General features: G+C 37.7%; 1 protein-coding gene across 1 annotated transcript in view; it reads left to right on the top strand.

Moving 5' to 3' along the window:
- Positions 1-22,045, top strand: part of LOC120071672 (callose synthase 9-like) — a 143,548-nt gene that overhangs the window by 96,839 nt on the left and 24,664 nt on the right. The window contains exons 26-29 of the mRNA XM_039024046.1: positions 682-779; positions 859-949; positions 1,045-1,205; positions 1,331-1,440. Coding sequence (XP_038879974.1) covers positions 682-779; positions 859-949; positions 1,045-1,205; positions 1,331-1,440 — 460 coding nt within the window. The remainder of the gene's footprint in view (positions 1-681; positions 780-858; positions 950-1,044; positions 1,206-1,330; positions 1,441-22,045) is intronic.

Below are 22,045 nucleotides of genomic sequence, written 5' to 3' on the forward strand. Positions count from 1 at the left end.
AATTTCTCTTCTAAGGAGCAAGTTGTAAGGAATTCATCTTTTTTGTTGCTTGGTTGGTGTCATTTCATCAAAAATAATTTGTTTGATTAATTTGTTAGGATAGTTTCAAAATAAACCGTTGTAGGTTGCAAAATTTTCAAATTGTATAATTTGCATCTTAAAAGTAGTTTAAACGTTACTGTAGTTTGCAAAAACTGCTAGTCATACCCATCATTAAATTAGAAAGCTATTGAATTTTGAATTACTATAAGTGGCTCACATAGCATGTAATTTTAAAAAATAACCGTAAATTTTAACATAAGGGTTTTATTTTCAATTATTTCTATATATCTTAATTCTTGGACTGATGCTAAGTTGCTTCTAAGACTATCATAGCTATCAGTTCAAGTTTAAAGGAATGAACAATGATTAGATTAGAATACGTTTTGGAGATTCTTTATCTTATATATCTCAGTGAGTTGTGATTTGAAGGATAGTCTGTCATATGTAATCTTTATGGAAAGGGGTAGCGAAAAGCAATTTTTGCAATGTTATTGGTTTCTCCTCTTGAGTAAAAGTCGTTGATTAGTTTTTCGAATAATTTACTTTGGTATGAGAAACCGAAGTTGATGGTTGGTATAGGTCATTGAATCTTTTACTTGTGTATTTTTTGTATTTCACTTTGATTATGACATTGTACAGAAAGAGCCAAAAACTTCGGAGCTGGAAAAAGGTGCTGTTAAGGCTGTTCAAGATTTGTATGATGTTGTGCACCATGATATTCTTTTTGGTGACAAGAGGTCTGGAACTTGTAGTTACTTATTTCAGGTACTTATATATTGATTTATCCTTTTGACATATGATGTTGCATTTTTGTAGGGGGCAATATGAAACATGGAACATATTAGTAAACGCAAAAAATGAAGGTCGCTTGTTTACAAAGTTAAATTGGCCCAAAGATCCAGAATTGGTATTAATTTTTTTCTTTTTAATTCGTCGTGCTTCATTTTCATTCACGATGCTTTTATTATTTTATGGGACTGAATTTTTGTTATCATTCGGCAGAAGTCACAAGTCAAAAGATTGCATTCCCTGTTAACCATTAAAGATTCAGCTTCAAATATTCCAGTTAATGTTGAGGCCAGACGGAGACTGCAATTCTTTACGAATTCACTTTTCATGGAGATGCCAACTCCAAAACCTGTTTGTCAGATGCTTTCCTTCGAGTAGTGCTTCTTTCTACCTCATCTTTTGCTCGTATCTTTTATTCATTTGTATACCCTTTATTTGGATTTTCATCTTTTGTCTCTTCCCTTTTCTTTTTTAAATCATTTTGTATATTTTAATGTAGTGTACTCACTCCGTATTATTCTGAGACGGTGCTCTATAGTATGGGGGAACTCTTGAAGAAAAATGAGGATGGGATAATAACCTTGTTTTACTTGCAAAAAATTTATCCAGGTATTTCTTATAAATTTTATGTTTGACAGTTTTTTTTATAATAGAAATCAAACTTTCATCGAGAAGAAATGAAAGGATAATATCAAGCTGAATGCAGAGGCATCCAGACTGAATTGCATGGCTGTCCACCTCCCTTTCATGTACCTTGGCCTCCTGTTAGGTGGTTATCCAAAACAGGTGGCTTTTTGGCAACCAGTGATTGACAAAATTCAAGGCAAATTGATAAATGGAAGAGATATAACCTCTCTAGAGGAGGTCGTTCTACTCTGTTCCCAACTTTGGTCTTCGAACTGGACATATGAAGAAAGCCTTAGACTTTTGGATGAGACTAATGTGGAAGTAGAAATGCACAAGCATGGTGGCTGCAGCTTGGATTTAAGTGGCATCGACCTTCATCTGATAACGGGAATGTTGTAAATCAATCATTGATTAAACTGATACTGAATGTTGCAGATGAAGATGGCTCAGACAAAGATTCTGCGAGTTATGCCTTGAGAGAATCTCAGCATCAAGTTCGCAAGCTTGAAAAAAGAAGTTACATCAGTTAATGGACAGCTTGGTTAGGAATGCAAAGAGTGGAACTTCCTTTTTGGAAGTGGAAATAGTTGATGGAAGGAGGTGTATAAAATCAGAGGGTGATCAATTAAAGGATGTTAAGGGTCTCCTGTTGTCCAGATTGCAAACCGTTCCTTTTATGATCTCTTTATCAAGCCTCTTTCGCTCTCCAAGACCCTTGTTGCTCAAGCTTCAATTTCGTCTCTTTGTCAACAGCAGTCAGCAGTCTCGTTCAGAAACTCTTGTTCATTGGATGTTTTTTTTCTTATTCTTTGGGCTGGTCCTCCTCTCTTTTGATCTTATTCTTGTTGTGGCAAAATTTCCATTGTACATTTCATTAGTTCAATGAAAAAGTCTCGTTTTCTTTTCAAAAAAAAAAAAAAAAAAAAAACGAAATGACCACGAGCATACAAACTAACAGTGCACCACAAAGGGCCTAGCTGCTGACTATACAAGAAAGGACTCTGATTCCTAGTAATTCAACCTAGCAAGTAATTATGGAACATCTAGTAACAATGCCTAAATAGAGGCATTAAACCTCGCTAGAAACCAGACTTCTTCTCAAGACCTCTCCATTATTCCTAAACACGCTATCATTCCTTTCAAGCCAAAACCTTAAAGGATAGCAAAGAAGATCTTCTGCCACAAAGCCCAACCCTTATTGTAAACAGCTATTCCTTTCCCCTCATCCTACATCTGCACTCCCTTCTCTTAGCAAGCCCAAACATCAATATACCAAACAATTGGAAAAGTCAATCACCCATAGAACAAGGCCACCAACAATCCCAAAGGACATGATTCATTGAGGATTCTTCTTTCTGGGTAAGGAAAGTGAAAGGAAGGAGTGCATTTGAATTTCAATTCCCTTTTGGTAGTCTCTAGGATGCTTGCTCATTATTCTTGGAAAAAGGTGCAACTCGTGTGTACAAGATTGGAGGGAAATTCTAGAATGAATAATACCTCAATCATGCTCATTAAAGAAACCCTTTTTAAGGGAGGTGGTTCATTTACATGGCATTCCCATCGTTTTTATCGGGATGTTAATTTCCTTAGTATTTTTTTTTGGAAAACACTTTTGGAGAAAGTTTCATACTAGTCTTCGGTTTAGCACAATTAATCATCCGCAAACCGACAGGAAAACGAAGGTGACCAATCGAGTTTTGGGGAACTTAATTTGCTACATTGGGGGGACAAATCGAAACAATGGGATCTAACTTAGCCACAAGCTGAATTGGCCTACAATCATATGCGGAATAGGACTATAGGAAAATCCCCATTTGAGGTGATTTATACTAAACTCCCTCGTTTAACTATCGACTTAGCTAGCCTCCCTTCTTCTGTTGATTTTAGTTTGGAGGCTGAGTCAATGGTCGAGGGCGTTGCTGCTTTACACAAGGAGGTCACGGATCATTTGACACAAATGACAGATTTTTACCAGAAGCAAGCTGACATTCATAGTCGTTTCAAGGAGTTTAAATTAGGGGATCCTGCCATGGTTCACCTAAAAAATACTCGATTTCTTATCAGGACTTACAATAAGCTCAAGCTGAGGAAATATGGTCCTTTTGGGGTCCTTAAGAGATATGGAAACTCTTAAAATCACCAATTGATCCAAAAGCTTACAATTGGAAATGAATATTAATTGGGGAGGAAACAACAATGCAGGGGTTTGAACACAGGACCACCGTGGACCACCTGCTCTGTTACCATTATTAGGTACTTAAGCACCTTAGAGAACCACACCCCAAAAAGTAGCCATTGGGGTGGGAGAGCCAAGCCACTTAAATACCACATTGGTTATCCCATTCTAACCAACGTGGGACAAAGGCGGATACTACCTTGGTTCCTAACCATACCCCATTCCTGAAAAGCCAATGTCCCGACGGTACTTCACTTGGAGAACCACACCCCAAAAGCTAGCTATTGGGGTGGGAGAGCTAAGCCACTTAAGTACCAACATTGGTCATCTCATTCTAACCAACGTGGGACAAAGGCGGATACTACCTTGGTTCCTAACCATACCCCATTCCTGAAAAGCCAATGTCCCGACGGTACTTCACTTGGCCACACCTGGTCAGAACCCTCTGCCAATTCCACTCTGGAACGTCAACAATCGGCTCTGATACCATCTTAAATCACCAATTGACCTAAAAACTTAAGCTAGTGGGAGAAGAAAAATTTAATTATATCATCTAACAGAGATAATGCTTATAAAGTGGAACTTCCAAATGATTTTCACATCAGTCATGAGTTCAATGTAGCAGACTTATCATGATACTTTCCTCCAAATTCTTTCTCCCTTACCATTTGAACTCGAGGACAGGTTCCTTTCTTTTTGGTTGGGGGAATTTTATGTATTTCTTTGGGAGTTTCTCTCTAGTCCTTTAATATGTTCAGGCTTTCTCTAAAATCTGTCTATCATTCCCCAACTTTTCTTTTTTAATGTTGTCTCACAAACCTTGTTTCAGGGTAAAGTTTGAGAAAAATGAGAGAATCTTTGGGATTTTGAATTTTGATTGTTTGAATTTTTTAGTTTCTTTATCCTTTGTGTGGTTGTTATGTTTCAATTCTTCCTTTGCATAATTTTTTAGAAGTTTATTGAATCTAGAACCTTGAAAAAAGAAGAGTTTTGTAATGTTTGGGTTCAAAAGGGATACATGAATGAACCGAAATCATATTTGAATGAGATGGATCTTGAGGAATAATGTTTCAAAAAGCGATCAAGGCGTAATTTGAGAATTTTCTCTTTTCACTATATCAATAAAATTCAGTTTCCATTTTCAAATAATAATAAGAATAATAATAAGGATATTGCCTTCTTAAAAAATTTAAGAGGGTAAAAATATATTTATCTATATATTGATTTTCATATGTGCTACATAGTCTTCTTATATAGAAAAGAGACTCATTACAAATAAGGAAAGTGTTAATTTATGTAAATATTTATTTTATTTGGTCTTATTTGCTATAATTATTCTGTTACATTCTTTCATTTTCTGTCAATATTTTCCTTATTTCATTAAGTCTGTATTCTATTTAAATTAGGAGCGTTGTACTCTTGTAAGTGTGAGAAATAATACATTTTACACCTGGTATCAGAGTAAAATTATACTCAAACCCTAAAAACCCTAATTTTTTGAAAAACTTAAAAAACCCTAGGAGTGCCACCGTCACCACCGCTGCCGATCTCCTTTCTCGCTTGTTGTTATCACCGAACATCTAGAGCTCGCTGGCTGACGTATTTCCGTCGGATCCGCCAACTGCGGTGTGGGTAAAGTTCGGCCCCTTTCTTTTCCCTTTCGATACTGTTCAGTCAACTGCTAGGTTGTCTTTCCTTTCCCGGCCGGTCACGCCCACAACTCTGCCGCCGTGTTCCACCACTGATGGCTGCTGCCACTGCTCCGCCGCCCCTGTTTCTTCTTCATTTTCTTTTCTCTGTTTTTTTTTTTTTCAGATTTACTATTTGTCTTTTTGGATTTGTGTTTTTTCAGCAATATGTCACACTTATGACACTCATTGCTAAAGTTTGCGACAATCGTATCCATTCAACTGGTCCCACTATCCAAATAACCACCATTCGACTTAATGGGGATAATTTTCTTCGTTGGTCCCAAAGTGTTCGGATGTATATTTGTGGACAAGGGAAGATTGGCTACATCATGAGAGAAAAAACTGCCCCTAGTCCAGATGACCCGTCATTTGCCGGGTGGGACACTGAAAACTCCATGGTTATGACTTGGCTTGTCAATTCCAAGGTTGAAGACATCGACTCTAATTACATGTGCCTACTACCAAAGAACCATGGGATAGTGTAACTCAGATGTATTCTGATTTGGGCAACCAGTCACAAGTGTTTGAGTTGAACCTGAAGTTGGGAGATATACGACAAGGAACTAAAGTCCACTTCATCATCTGGTAATCCTAGTGTTTCCCTGGCACAATCAGGTACTTATCCTCAAGCTCTCTCTTGCCTTAATTCATCTCTGTGGATTATTGATTCCAGAGCCTCTGATCATATGAGTAGTTCCTCTTGTTTATTTGAATCATATTCGCCTGTGTATTGCAATGAAAAAATTCGCATTGTTGATGGTAGCTTCACCTCTATTGTAGGAAAAGGAACTATTTCTTTGACTACAAAACTTACATTACGTTATGTCCTTCATGTTCCAAAATTAGCTTGTAATTTGTTATCTGTTAGTAAAATCTCTAAGAATGCTAACTGTCATGTTATCTTTTGTGAAACTCATTGTATCTTTCATGATCAAGAGGAGGAGTGGGGGGCATTGGACGTGCTAGGATGATTGATGGTCTCTATTACTTTGACGACGTTTCCGCTAGTCATAAAAAAGTTCAGGGCTTGAGTAGTATTTGTTCTCCTTCTATTAAAGAAACTATAATGCTTTGGCATCGTAGATTAAGGCATCCGAATTTCTTATACTTAAAGTATTTGTTTCTCAACTTATTTAAAGGATTTGATTATACTGTTTTTCAATGTGAAAGTTGCATTTTTGCCAAACATCATCGATCCACTTATTTGCCTAGACCTTACAAGGCTTCATCACCTTTTTCTTTAATTCATATTGATGTTTGGGGTCCATCTAAAGTCTTGACTCAGAGTGGTAAGCGTTGGTTTGTTACCTTTATAGATGATCACACTTGTTTAACTTGGCTTTATTTGTTAACAAAAAAATCAGAGGTAAAAGAGGTTTTTGTTCGGTTTTACAATATGGTTGAGACTCAATTTCAAACTAAAATTCGAATTATTCACTCTGATAACGGCACTGAATATTTCAATGGACCATTAACCAATTTTATGCAAGATAAGGGTATTTTTAATCCGGCTACGTGTTGTGACACACCTCAACAGAATGGCATTGTTGAGCGAAAAAATAGACACATACTTGAAGTTGCTTGTGCCCGGTTATAATTCTATAATTAGGATTATCCATTCTTGTAAATATTTTGTGATATTTTCCTTTTCTATGCTTTGTACACTTGTATATATTCATATTTTGGTGAATGAATAAAGTATTCTGATTCTTTCTCAAACCTAAGAGTTTTACATGGTATCACAGCTCTCTAAATAAACTTAGGGTTTTTTGTGAACCTTAGGGTTTGAGAATTTAGAACCCATTTGTGATACGTTTAGGGTTTTGTGGAGAGGTGAGTTTACTCACAATCGCCGTCTTCGATTCGTTAGCCGTCGTTAGTCACCGCCGCCGTCGGAAAAAAAAAAGCTGTTTTTTCGACACCGCCCATTCCAAAGAGAAGCTCAGCCGTCGATCTACAAAACCCCCAAAAGTCCAATTGCCATTTGACCAGCACGTGAGGCTCACGCGCCGCCTATTCCAGCCAGCTGTCCGTCCACGCACCAGCGCGTGTAGGCACGTGCGCCGCCATTTTTTCGTCCGTCTTCAGTGAGGTTTCCTCAGTGTTGTTGGCTCTTCTTGGTGGTGTGTTTGTTTGGAATATATAGATATACTCATTGCTTGTGTAGACATCTCTTCGGTAAATTAGGGTTTGATTCTTTGCTGTCCAGTGTCTACTTTTTGAGGTAATGGATGATAAGAAACTAGTAATGTCTGAGATTATTCCTATGGTGTCAAAAGTAACTGAACACAAGTTGAATGGATCCAACTACTATTCATGGAGATCAAATCCAGGAGGTGTTGTTTGCTATTATTGTCATAAACCTGGTCATACGAAACGTGAATGCAGAAGATTGCTGAATAAGAGTCAGAGGATGTCATCACCCTTTGCACATGTCGCCTTTACTCCTGATAATCTTGACAAGTCAATTACGATTTCTGCAGGGGAGTTTGCTAAATTTAAGCAGTAACAAGAGTCATTGAGGGCATCATCCTCTACTCCCATTACGACCATCGCAAAGACAAGTAACAATTCTAAATGTCATTTTCCTCCACGTCAAAATGGGTCATTGACTCTGGCACTACAGACCATATGTCAGGTAACCCCAGTTTATTCTCTACCCTTTGTACATCTACCTCTTCACCTAATGTCACTATAATTGATGGAACCTCCACTCCTGTTTTAGGATCAGGAACCGTCCATCTCACTGAATCAATTTCTTTGTCATCAGTTTTAAATTTACCAAATTTCTCATTTAATTTGATTTCGGTCAGTAAAATCACTCATGATCTTCATAGTTATGTCTCCTTTTCTTCTGGTTATTGCTTATTTCAGGATCTTATGACGAAGCAGACTATTGATAAAGGGCGTGAATTTAGAGGTCTTTACATCTTTGAACCACAAACACCTACAGCCATCACATGCTCTAACGTGTCATCTCTCTTTGAAGAGCATTATCGTTTGGGTCATCCGTCTATCTCTGTGTTGAAGAGTCTTTGTCCACAACTTCAACATTTGTCTTCTTTCGATTGTAGTCATGTCAGTTTGCTAAATTTCATCGTTTGAGTTCGTATCCTCGAGTCAATAAACGAGCTAGTGCTCCTTTTGAATTAGTCCATTCTGATGTTTGGGGTCCCTGTCCTGTTGAGGCCAAAGGAGGGTTTAGGTATTTTGTTACATTTGTCGACTATTCTCGTGTTACGTGGTTATATTTAATGAAAAGTCGTTATGAGTTACTTTCTCATTTTCGTAACTTCCATGCCGAAATTCAAACTCAGTTTAGTGATATTCTTAAAAACCTACGAAGTGATAATGCTAAGGAATATTTCTCTCATACACTCAAGTCTTATTTAGATGCCCATAGCATTCTTCATCAATCTTCTTGTGTTGATACTCCATCTAAAAATGGGGTTGTAGAACAAAAGATGCATGTTCCAAAATCTTTTTGGGTTGATGCTGTTTCCACAGCTTGTTTCTTAATAAATCGCATGCCCTCTTCCATTCTTAAGGGTGAGATACCTTTTCGTACTTTATACCCCAAGCAACATTTGTTTCCCATTCAACCCAGAATATTTGGTTGTACTTGCTTTGTTCGGGATGTTCGGCCTCAACATACTAAGCTAGATCCAAAGTCCTTAAAATGTATTTTCCTTGGTTATTCTCGTGTCCAAAAGGGGTATCGGTGTTATTGTCCTAGTCTTAATAAATATTTAGTCTCTCCTGATATCACATCTTTTGAACATACCCTATTTTTTTCATCACTGTCTTTCTCTCGAATAAGAGTCAGGGGGAGCATAATGAATTAGAGGATGATTTCCTTGTCTACACAGTTATTTCTTCTTCCGATCCTCTTCCTGATTCATCTCTTCCTGTGGCTACCTCTACTCTTCCTGATTCATCTCTTCCTTCCATCGTTAAGGTCTATACTCGACGACAACCTCCAGTTCCATGCCCTGTACCAGAGTCTTCTTCGTCATTGGATCCAGAAACGGGTGATGATCTTCCTATTGCTCTTCGTAAAGGTCAACGTACTTGTACTCATCCTATTTCTTCTTTTGTTTCATATAACCATTTGTCACCTTCCACGTGTTCATTCATTGCATCCTTAGAGTCTGTATCCATCCCGAAAACTGTTCATGAGGATTTGTCTCATCCTGGTTGGTGTGCCGCAATGGTATAGGAGATGACTGCCTTAGATGATAATTGTACTTGGGATTTAATCTCTCTCCCTATAGGAAAGAAGACTATCGGTTGCAAATGGGTGTTTGCAGTTAAAGTCAATCCTGATAGTTCTGTTGCTCGGTTAAAAGCGCGCCTCGTAGCAAAAGGCTACGCACAAACTTATGGCGTTGACTATGCTAATACTTTTTCTCCTGTAGCAAAAATGGCATCCATGAGGTTGTTTATTTCATTTGCTTCAATCAATCATTGGCCTTTACATCAGCTTGATATTAAAAATGAATTTCTTCATGGTGATCTTCAAGAAGAGGTGTATATGGAGTAACCACCAGGGTTTGTTGCTCAAGGGGAGAATGGAACAGTGTGTCGCCTTCGTAAATCCTTGTATGGATTAAAGCAGAGCCCACGAGCTTGGTTTGGTAAATTTAGTCAGGTGATTGAAAGCTTTGGAATGTGGAAGAGTAGGTCAGATCATTCAGTCTTTTTTAAGAGATTTAAGGGTGGTGTCATCTTGTTAGTTGTATATGTGGATGATATTGTGATTACTGGTGATGATGCTTCAGGTATCCAGTCTCTAAAGACCCTTCTTCATAGTCAATTCCATACAAAAGATTTGGGCATGTTGAAATATTCTTAGGAATTGAGGTAATAAGAAGCAAGAAATAAATTCTATTATCACAGAGAAAATATGTACTTGACTTGTTGACTGAAACAGGAAAGCTAGGGGCTAAGCCATGTAGTACCCCAATGATGCCCAAGTTACAGCTTACAAAAGATGGAGAATTGTTAAAAGATCCTGAAAGATATAGGAGGTTAGTGGGAAAACTTAATTACCTTACAGTGACTCGACCCGACATAGCCTATTCAATAAGTATTGTGAGTCAGTACATCTCATGCCCTACAGTTGATCATTGGGCTGCATTGGAACAGATTCTTTGTTATTTGAAGGCTGCTCCCGGGCGTGGTTTATTATATAAGGATTATGGTCATACGAATATTGAATGTTTCTCAGACGCTGATTGGGCAGGATCTAAAGAAGACAGAAGATCAACCTCAGGGTATTGTGTTTTTGTTGGTGGTAATTTGATTTCTTGGAAGAGTAAGAAGCAAAATGTGATGTCACGTTCAAGTGCAGAATCAGAATATAGAGCAATGGCATAATCTATGTGTGAATTGATTTGGATATATGAACTTCTTGTTGAGTTGGGATTTGAAATCACCACACCGACAAAGTTGTGGTGTGATAATCAAGCAGCAGTTCATGTTGCGTCTAACCCAGTATTTCATGAAAGGACTAAACATATTGAAGTTGATTGCCATTTTGTACATGAGAAAATTCAACAAGGGTTGGTATCTACAGGATATGTGAAGACTGGAGAACAATTAGGAGACATCTTCACGAAAGCATTGGATGGAAGACGTATAGATTATCTATGTAACAAGTTGGGCATGATTAACATATATGCTCCAACTTGAGGGGGAGTGTTATAATTCTATAATTAGGATTTTCCATTCTTGTAAATATTTTGTGATATTTTCCTTTTCTATGCTTTGTACACTTGTATATATTCATATCTTTGGTGAATGAATAAAGTATTCTGATTCTTTCTCAAACCTAAGAGTTTTACATGCCCTTATGTTTTCTATAAAGTGCAAAGCTGATGGGAGTGTTGAAAGATATAAAGCGAGGCTGGTTGCTAAAGGCTTTACACAAACTTATGGGATTGATTATCATGAAACATTTGCCTATGTTGCAAAAATCAATTCCATCAGAGTATTGTTATCTATCGCAGTTAATTGTGAGTGGCATCTTTATCAACTTGATGTAAAAAATGCCTTCCTTAATGGTGAACTTGAAGAAGAGGTATTTATGAACTTACCACTAGGGTTTGAAGCCAATCTTGGAACTAACAAAGTTTGCAAGTTAAAGAAATCTCTCTATGATCTTAAGCAAACTCCTAGAGCGTGGTTTGGACGTTTTGAGAAAGCAGTGATAGGTTATGGTTTTTGTCAGAGTCAAGCAAATCACACCATTTTCTACAGACATACTAGTCATGATAAAATGGTGGTTTTAATAGTTTATGTTAATGATATCATTCTTACAGATAATGATGAAGCTGAGATGAACAACTTGAAGGGCAAACTAACTAATGAATTCCAAATTAAAGACTTGGGAACCTTAAAATACTTTCTAAGGATGGAATTTGCTAGATCAAAACAAGGTATCTTTTTTAGTCAAATCAAATATGTCGTTGATTTACTCAAAGAGACGGGTTTACTTGGTTGTCGTACAGCAGAAACTCCTATTGAGCCAAACTTAAAATTACAAATTGCAAGGGATACAGAGATAAAAGACAAGGAGAAATACCAGAGACTCGTGGGAAGACTTATTTATCTATCCCATACTCATCTAGATATTACTTTTGTTGTCAGTCTGGTGAGCTAGTTCATGCATGCCCCAGGGGTAATCCACTTTGAAGCTGTCTACGGAATTCTAAGATTTTTGAAAGGGACTCCAAGACAAGGGATACTATTTAAGAAGAATGGTCATTTACAAGTGAAAATTTACACTGATGCTGATTTGGCTGGTAGTATCACAGACAGGAGATCAACTTTTGGCTATTGTTCCTTTGTTGGAGGCAATCTTGTTACATGGCGAAGCAAGAAACAGTGTGGTAGCCAGGAGTAGTGCTGAAGCAGAGTTCAGGGCTTTAGCACATGGCATTTGTTAGGGCATACGGATAAAAAGATTATTTGAGGAATTGAAATTTATCCAGGTATCGCCTATATGAGTTTATTGTGACAATAAGGCTGCTATCTCTATAGCACACAACCCAGTCTTACATGATAGGACAAAACATATAAAGGTTGATAAACACTTTATAAAAGAGAAGATTGATACTAGAGTGATATGTACTACCTATCTCCCTACAACTAAGCAAATTGCTGATGTATTGACAAATTGATTAGCAATCTGGTAATGGAAGACATCTTTAAAACAGCTTGAGGGGAGTGTTGATTTATGCAAATATTTTATTTTATTTGGTCTTATTTGCTGTAATTATTCTGTTAAATTCTTTCCTATTTTGTCAATATTTTCCTTATTTCATTAAGTCTGTATTCTATTCAAATTAGGAGCGTTGTACTCTCGTAAGTGTGAGAAATAATACATTTTACACAGAAAGGAAATAACAATACAAAAGGAAAATATTGACAAAGAATCTCCACACATAAATGTATAATAGGACCAACGCTCCCCCTCAAGTTGGTTTAAAGATATCTTCCATAGTCAACTTGCTAATCATTCTGTCAAATTGCTTCTTTGGAAATATTTTTGTTAGTACATCAACAACCTACTTTGTTGTTCGAAGATAAGGAATGCATATTGCACATGTATCAATCTTTTCTTTAATAAAATGCTTGTCAACTTCAACGTGTTTTGTTCTATCATGTAGAACTAGATTATGAGCAATAGAAATGACACCTTTATTCGAATGGGCGTGTTTGTGGAAACTTCAATTCTTCAAGTATTCTTTTAATCCATATACCTTCACAAATTACATGGGCTAAAGCTCTAAAGTCTGCTTCAGCACTATTTCTAGTCACCACATTTTGGTTTTTACTTCTCCATGTGACAAGGTTTCCTCCATTAAAGGAATAGTAACCTAAGGCAGACCTTCTATTTGTTAGATGATATATAATTTAATTTGCCTTTACCCACTAGCTTAAGCTTTTGGGTCAATTGGTGATTTAAGATGGTATCGGAGCGGGTTGGTTCAGGATGTCCTAGATGATATATAACTAAATTTGCCTTTACCCACTAGCTTAGTATAAATTTCTATTTGGGAGTGGTGGTTTTTTTTAAAAAAAAATAACATACCTTTGAAATGAGTTCCTTTTAGGCATCTCAAAATCCTATAGGTAGCTTCAAAATGAGTTGATCAACGAGCATGCATAAATTGACTTGCTATACTTGCAACATATGCAATGTCAGATAAATTAACCATCCAACAAGCGTTTTGGTATTGCTCTGTCTTTGATTTCTTTTGCTAATGCTATTTGTAACTTCAAATTAGGTTCAATAGGAGTTTCTGCTACTTTACAACCAATTAATCATGTATCTTCAAATTTCTGCTGCTTTGGTAAGCATTTCTTTTGCTTTTGCTATTTGTAACACGAACGTGAAGCTGGCAGCGAACCCACAAAACAAAACCTACCACCGACGGGACATCGTCTTCAACTACGGCTTGAAGACCCACCCACGACGGTGCTTTCAATACAAAAGAGGATGATGGTGGTACCTTAGGGCTACAGTGAGAAGATTCTAAGGCTGCGGCAACAAAATGGCAACAATAACATTGTAGCAAAAAATATGCTGGAGTGCCATTTTACTTGGCCGCTAGGGTCCAGCAATGGTGATGATTGGGTGATGGCTAGGGTGTCTAGAGGCCATTGGGATTTTAATGCTTTGTTATTGATGAAAAGTAGAAAGAGAAGGAAGAGAGGGCACACACAAGTATACGTGGAAAACCTTAATACAAGGAGAAAAAACCATGATATAGAGTTTTTCTTATTATAATTTGATACACCAGATACACAGAGGCTACATGCTTAAATAGAAAAAAGGGAAACCCTAGAGTATAGTGAAAAGACAAAATCTGTCTCTTATACACATCTAGATGTGTATAAGAGACAGTCCCTAGACTCATGGCCCTGTATTCAGCTTCGGCACTACTTCTGGCAACAACTCCTTGTTTCTTACTCCTCCACGTCACAAGGTTACCCCACACGAAGGTACAATATCCCGATGTCGACTTTCTGTCTACCACAGAACCTGTCTCTTATACACATCTAGATGTGTATAAGAGACAGATCCTGATGTCGACTTTCTATCTACCACAGAACCTGCCCAATCTGCATCTGTGTATGCCTCGATGCATCGTCTGTTGAACTTTCTGAACATCAACACTCTGCCCGGAGAGGTTTTCAAGTACCTTAGGATGCGCTCCACTGCTCTCATATGTTCTTCGTAAGGAGACTACATGAACTGGCTAATTACACTGACTGCATCCACAATATCTGGTTTGGTATGGGAGAGATAAATTAGCTTCCCAACAAGTCGTTGATATCTCTCCTTGTTAACTGGAACACTGTTACTCAAGTTACTAAGTTTAGCATTGGCTTCCATAGGAGTGTCTACTGGTTTACAGCCTATCATATTTGTCTCCTTAAGTAAATCCAGAGTGTATTTTCACTGAAATGCCTTCTTTTCATCGAGCCACTTCCATTCCGAGAATGTATCTCAACTTCCCAAGATTTTTTATTTCAAATTCCTTAGCCATTTTCCTCTTCAATCTGTCAATTTATGAAGCATCATCACCTGAAATAACAATGTCATCAACATACACAATCAAAATTGCAATTTTCCCGGATACTGATCTCTTTGTAAAGAGGGTATGATCTGAGTGTTCCTAACTGTACCCTTGTGACTTCACAAAGGTAGTGAATTTACCAAATCATGCTCTCGGAGACTGTTTCAACCCATACAGGGACTTCCGTAGTTTACATACCCGGTGATTGAACTGTTTCTCGAACTTTGGGGGTGGACTCATGTAAACTTCTTCTATTTCCCCATTAAGGAAGACATTCTTCACATCAAACTGGTGGAGAGTTCAATCTTTATTAACCGCAACTGAGAGAAGAACCCGAGCTGTGTTTAATTTTGCTACTGGGGAGAAAGTCTCGAATTAATTTATTCCAAAGGTCTGAATGAAACCTCTAGCAACTAATCGGGCCTTGTATCTATTAATCGTTCCATCAGGTCTATATTTAACGGTAAACACCCACTTGCACCCAACTGCTTTGTGTCCCTTAGGAAGAGTAACCTGGTCCTACGTGTTATTTTTCTCAAGTGCCCCCATTTCTTCCATGATTGCAGCTCTCCATTCGGGAATCTCTATTGCTGCATGTATGCTGCTTAGTATCGTAACTGTGTCTAGGCTTGTAGTGAGGGCTTTAAATATGGGAGACAAGTTGCTATAATACATGTTGTATTACAGAACTTTTCTTATATTTCTTATGATGATTTTACAAGAAGGAGCATCCCTTATATATACACCTATGATAGCTAATTAAGGAAAACCTTATAACAGTAAAAAAATGTACATATGGAAAGAATAAAAGTAAACCCAAATTGCAGGAAATAAAATCATATGTATAAGTTAAGAGGTGATTTCCCATATTCAACACTCTCCCTCAAGCTGGGCAATATCTGTTGATTAAGTCCAGCTTGATTTTTAAGTCTTCAAACATATTCTTGGAAAGGGCCTTTGTTAGTATGTCATCAATTTGCCTCTTGGTAGATATGTAGTTGAGTGAGATGCTTTTGTTTTCAATTTTTTCTTTAATAAAGTGTCAATCAATGTCCACATATTTTATGCGATCATGATGGACTGGGTCTTTGGCGATACTGATAGTAGCTTGATTATCACAGTGTACCTCCATTGGTTCTTCTGATTTGATTTTAAGTTCAGATAGAATGCTTTTGAGCCACATTCCTTCACATATTTCTTGAGCTAGAGCTCTTAGTTCTGCTTCAACACTGCTTTTGGATACTACAAATTGTTTCTTGCTTCGCCAGGTGACTAAATTTCCCCAAAGGTGCAATATCCGAAAGTTGACCTTCTGTCTATTTTTTAGCTTGCCCAATCGGCATCTGTGAAGATTTCGATGTTTCTTCTCTTAGATTTCTTGAATTATAATCCCTCTCCTGGAGTTCCTTTCAAGTACCTGAGTATTCTGTATATAGCTTGCATATTGTCTTCTGTTGGACTGTTCATAAATTGACTTACAAAACTAATTGCAAAACAGATATCAGGTCTTGTGTGAGTTAGGTAAATCAATTTTCCAACTAGCCTTTGATACTGATCTTTATTAACCAGTTTGTGATTGTTTTCTTTGATTATGTGATTGTTAGTGTCAATTGGAGTATTAGCAGGCTTGCATCCAAGCATTCCAGTTTCCTTTAACAGGTCAAGGACATATTTTCTTTGAGAAATACTCAAGCCTATTTTTTAGCGGGCTACTTCCATTCCCAGGAAGTATTTAAGGTTTCTTAAGTCCTTTACTTCGAATTCCTTGGCTAAGAGAAGTTTTAGATTTCTTATTTCTTCTTCATGGTCTCCAGTAAGGATAATGTCATCTACATGGACAATGATAATTGCTATTTTACTTGTGCAAGAATGTTTGACGAAGAGAGTATGGTCAGATTGACATTGTGAGTACCCGTTTTCCTTTACCACTCTTGAGAATTTTTCAAACCACGCCCTAGGGGATTGTTTTAGGCCATATAAGGATTTTTTGAGTTTGCATACCTTATTTATGGTTTGAGTAGATTCTACACCGGCCGGTATATCCATATACACTTCTTCTTCTAAGTCTCCATTAAGGAAGACATTCTTTATGTCTAATTGGTGAAGAATCCAATCATTATTCACAGTTAGGGAAAATAGGACACGAATAGTATTTCATTTTGCTACCGGGGCAAATGTTTCTTAATAGTCAATGCCATAGGACTGGGTGAATCCTTTGGCGACGAGTCTAGCTTTGAACCTATCTATTTCTCCATTAGCCTTGTACTTGATAGTGAAGATCCATTTGCATCCTACTATTTTCTTTCCTAGAGGTAGGTCTATTATTTCTCATGTGGTTCTTTTCCAAGGCCTTTATTTCGTCTAATACAGCTTGCTTCCAATTAATGTCATTGAGGGCTTCATAAACATTGTTCGGAATGTAAACTTGGGATAGTGTGGTTGTGAATGCTTTAAACTTGGGAGAGAGGTTTTTGTAGGATATAGTTTTGGATGAGATATTGGTTTTTACTCCTTTCCGTTTTGCAATAGGAAGATCAATGTCTTCATTAAGTGTTTCAGCTGTGGAGTTGGAGACATGATTTTCCTGTATTTTGGTTGGGTTTTGATTGAGTACTGGTGCATGTTCAAGGGTGTTCTTCCTTCTAGTATAGACTATAGGATCTTTCCTACTTTCTGGTGGGCCTTGATTGGGAATATCTATTTCATGTATATAAGGAACATATGGAGCACTCTCTTCAAAGAGATCTAGTTTTTTAGTTTCTTCGCTTTCCAGAAGTTTTCCGTTTTCTATGAGGGTTGAAGGTTCAACGGTGTCTTGCTTTTTGAAGTAAGGTTGGGTTTCAAAGAAGGTTACATCCATGGATGTATAGAACCTTTTTGTAGTTGGTGAGTAGCATTTGTATCCCTTTTGGCTTGGAGCATAACCAAGAAAGATGTATTTTATTGCCTTAGGATCTAACTTACTCCTATTGGGTCTATGATCTTGGACAAAGACTGTGCAACCAAATTTTTTTAAAGGGACTTGAGAAAATAGTCTATCATGTGGAAATACTTCCTTAAGTTTTTGTAAGGGAGTTTTGAAGTCTAATATTCGAGAGGGCATTCTATTAATAAGATAGGTGGTTGTTAGAACCGCTTCTTCCCAAAAAAGGTGGGGGGTGTTAGCGTGACACATTAAAGCTCTAGAAATTTCTAGGAGGTGTCTGTTTTTTCTCTCCGCAATTCCATTTTGCTGGGGAGTAGTAGGACATGTACTCAGGTGGGCAATACCTTTTTCGTTTAGAAAATTTTTCAAGGAAGTGTTAAAATAATCCTTAGCATTGTCAGTGTGAAGAATTTGGATTTTGGTGTTAAAGAGATTGAAAATTATGGCAAACAGATTCTGGAATATGGAAGTAACTTCAGATTTTTCTTTCATTAAAAATACCCAAGTAAGTCTAGTGTGATCATCGATAAATGAAACAAACCATTTAGCTCCTATTACATTCTGAACTCTACTAGGTCCCCAAACATCACTATGCATCATAGAAAAGGGATAAGAGGGTTTATATGCGCTTACCAGATATGAGGATCGAGCCAACTTTGCCATTTCACAAGACTCACATTGAAACACCTGAGAACTTTTATTGAAAATATCTGGAAACATTCGTTTTAAATATAGAAAATTGGGATGTCCTAAACGATTATGCCATAACATTATTGTACTATCATAATTGTCTTTAGAAGCAACAAAAGTAGATGTACTAACATAATCATCTTTAGAGACAACAAAATTAGATGAACTAGATGTACTATCATAATAGTTTTTAGAAATAAAACGAGATTTGCTAAGACCTAACTCCTTGACTTGAGGCTTAAGAGCATTTAGTATGTAGAGACTCGAGGTTTCCTTAGCATTGCCAATCATCTTCCCCGAATTCAAATCCTGAAATATGCAATTATGTGAGTAGAAAGTTGTACTGTAATTTTTCATAAGCGTTAGTTTGCTTATGGAAAGAAGATTGCATTTAAGATTTGGGACATGCAACACATTTTCTAATACTAGATCTTTAGATACAAACACATTTCCAGTTCCCATTACTTTAGAATAGGTACCATCGGCAATCTTTACTGTAATTTGACTGTTACAGTGTGTGTAGTTAGTTAAAAGTGAGATGTCACCTGTCATGTGATCTGATGCACCAGAGTCAATAATCCAAGTACTAAAATTTTCTTTGGTTGCATTAAGGGCCCAAAGAAAGTTACCTGATTGTGCCATTGTTGATACGGTGGTTTCTAATGTTTTTTTAATAGGTTTCGGTTGGCCGAATAGTTTTTGGAGAAGGTCCAACTGCTCCTTAGTAAACACATTATATTCAGGGTTGACGTTAACTTCTGATGATGTGCTTGCTTGATAGGTCTTTCCACGTCTGTCTCCTGTACCTTTGTTGTGCTTCCAATCTGGAGGTTTTCCATGAATATCCCAACACACTTCTTTAGTGTCTTGGTTTTTTACAGTGTTCACACCATGGTCTTGGTTTTCGTTGTCGATTCTCAGTTCATGTGTAGTTCTGGTTTCGATTGTAACGGTTATCATGAGTATTTGTACGTACCTCATTACCAAGGTTTCGAGCAAGTAAGGCTGATCCTTCAGGTTCTGAACTGGCAGTCACTCCTAACATTAGTTTCTTCCTGCTTTCTTCTCTTCTCACTTCTGCAAAAACTTCTCTGATGTTAGTTAATGGTTTAATAGCTAAGATTCTACCACGTACCTCATCAAGTTCTTTATTAAGGCCAAGCAGAAATTTGAACACTCGTTTCTTTTCAACTATCTTTTTGAATGTAGCTTCACCTGCAGCGCATTTCCACTTATGGCTTTCAAATACATCCAGTTGCTGCAAAAAGTCGAGATAGTTGAGTAAAATAGTGAGTGACTTGCATATCCTCTTGCCATAGCTCATGAATTTTGCCTTCAATTTCAAATGACTGCAGTATTTTCTTGGTCAGAATAAGTTTCACGAGCTGCTTCCCAGATTTCGCTTGCAGTTGAGAAGAGTAAAAAACCTTCACCGATCTCTGTCGTCATGGAGTTGATTAGCCATGACATAGCCATATTATTTTCCGCTTTCCATGTCTTGTATCTTTGATCAAGTTGGTCTGGGATAGGATTTTTGCTTGACAGGTAATCTTCCTTTCCTTTTCCACATATGAACATCATAACTGATTGTGATCAATGTAGGTAATTCCTTCCATTTAATTTGTGATTAGTAATTGGAAGTATGGTCCCTTCAGTATTGTTAGAATTTATGGATGCCATAAAAGATTGTTGATTGGCAAAATAATTAATTAAGCAGGAAATAAGGAAAAAAAAAGATGAAAAATTGATCAAAAAATTGTCCAGACCCGATTCACGCTCCAGGCTCGAGATTTCACCCGATCCGACCCAAAAGACTCCGACCCGGTTCGACCTGACTTTGTTCACACGACCCTGCAGTTTCTGACCTGTTCACTCGCGGTTCTGCCAACCTGATCTGACCCAGAAGACGCTGACTCGGTTTCGACCCAACCTCGTTTGCGCGACCCGACTCAACTTAACCCGTTCCCTCGAGATTTCGTCGATGATGCTGCCGCGATTTCGTTTTCGGCGATCTCCACCCACGATCCGCGACTACTCACGATCAGAGACGAGACTTTCGGGAATCAGCACCCACGGTCGATGACTTCTGGTTGATGAATGTGTTCGTGGCCGTCGGATGAACGTTTTTTCTTTAGAGAATCGTGGTCGTCGGATGAACGTTTTTGCTTTAGAAAATGTGTTTCGGCTGTGAATCGTCGGTCGAAGACTTTGTTCTTCAGATTTTCGGATTGTTGGCTGGGTTTAATGCATTTTTCTTCGGACGTGAAGCTTCACGCAAGGAATCGATGGAGCTACTAGGTATGTTTAAGGTTTTCTGTTTTCTTTTCTAAGGTTTCGGACGTGAAACCTATAGAAAAGATTCATAGGGTTGGCTCTGATACCATGTTGTAATACAAAACTTTTTTTATATTTCTTATAATGATTTTACAAGAGGGAGCATCCCTTATATATACACCTATGATAGCTAATTAAGGAAAACCTTATAACAATCAAAAAATGTACATATGGAAAGAATAAAAGTAAACCCAAATTATAGGGAATAAAATCATATGTATAAGGTAAGAGGTGATTTCCCATATTCAACAAGACAAGTAACTCTGCAAAGGATACTTCGTGCAAGATCTCGTACCCTTCCTTAAGGCAATAGGGAGGTCAAGAGAGGCATCATGGTCTTTCTTCTCCTCTGGCTCCCTACTGCATTCAGCCTCCTGTTCATGTGTCTTGTCTTCTAAGGGATCTCTTCCACCGTCAACAATGTTCTTTGCTAGAACAGGTTCTTCACAGCTACCATCACATTCTCAGTACAATCCTTGGTGCTGACATTGTCTTTCTTGTCTTTACTCGCATCATTTTCAACACAAGCATCATTATCAACATAAATGTTACCATTATCAGGTATAGGAGTACTAGTACCTGGAACTAACACTCGTTCTGACTCATGGACTGGAGCCGGAGAAAACCGTCATCTGATCGAAGTTGCTCGGTCTCTTATGTTGTCAACTTTTCTTCTGTCCTATTTGTGGGGAGATGCGGTTCTAACAGCAACTCATTTGATAAACCGAATGCCTTCCTGGGTCTTAAAATTCCAAACCCCCTTAGACTGTTTCAAAAAGTCCTATCCTGATAACCGACTCATCCTGATGTTCCGCTTCGGGTGTTGGGTGTATTGTGTTCGTCCATACCCATAGTCCTAGTCGAACCAAGTTTACCCCCCGGGCCCAAAAGTGTCTTTGTGGGATATCCACTTCATCAACGTGGGTACAAATGTTACCATCCTTTCCGAAAATATTTTGTCTCCATGGATGTGACCTTAAAAAATCACCCCTTCTTTCCCCTTAGTCCTCTTCAGGGAGAGAGTACTAGTGAAGAGACTAATTGGGGTCCAAGTCTGTCAATCTTACCTGAATCGATTCCTAACATAAGTGTCAACAAACTCATTCTGCCCACCGAACAAGTCCCGTGGATCACGTATTATAGGAGGAATCTCAGAAAGGAAATAGCACCGCCTGTTATT

Source organism: Benincasa hispida, chromosome 2, assembly GCF_009727055.1.
Source record: "Benincasa hispida cultivar B227 chromosome 2, ASM972705v1, whole genome shotgun sequence".
NCBI lineage: Eukaryota > Viridiplantae > Streptophyta > Magnoliopsida > Cucurbitales > Cucurbitaceae > Benincasa > Benincasa hispida.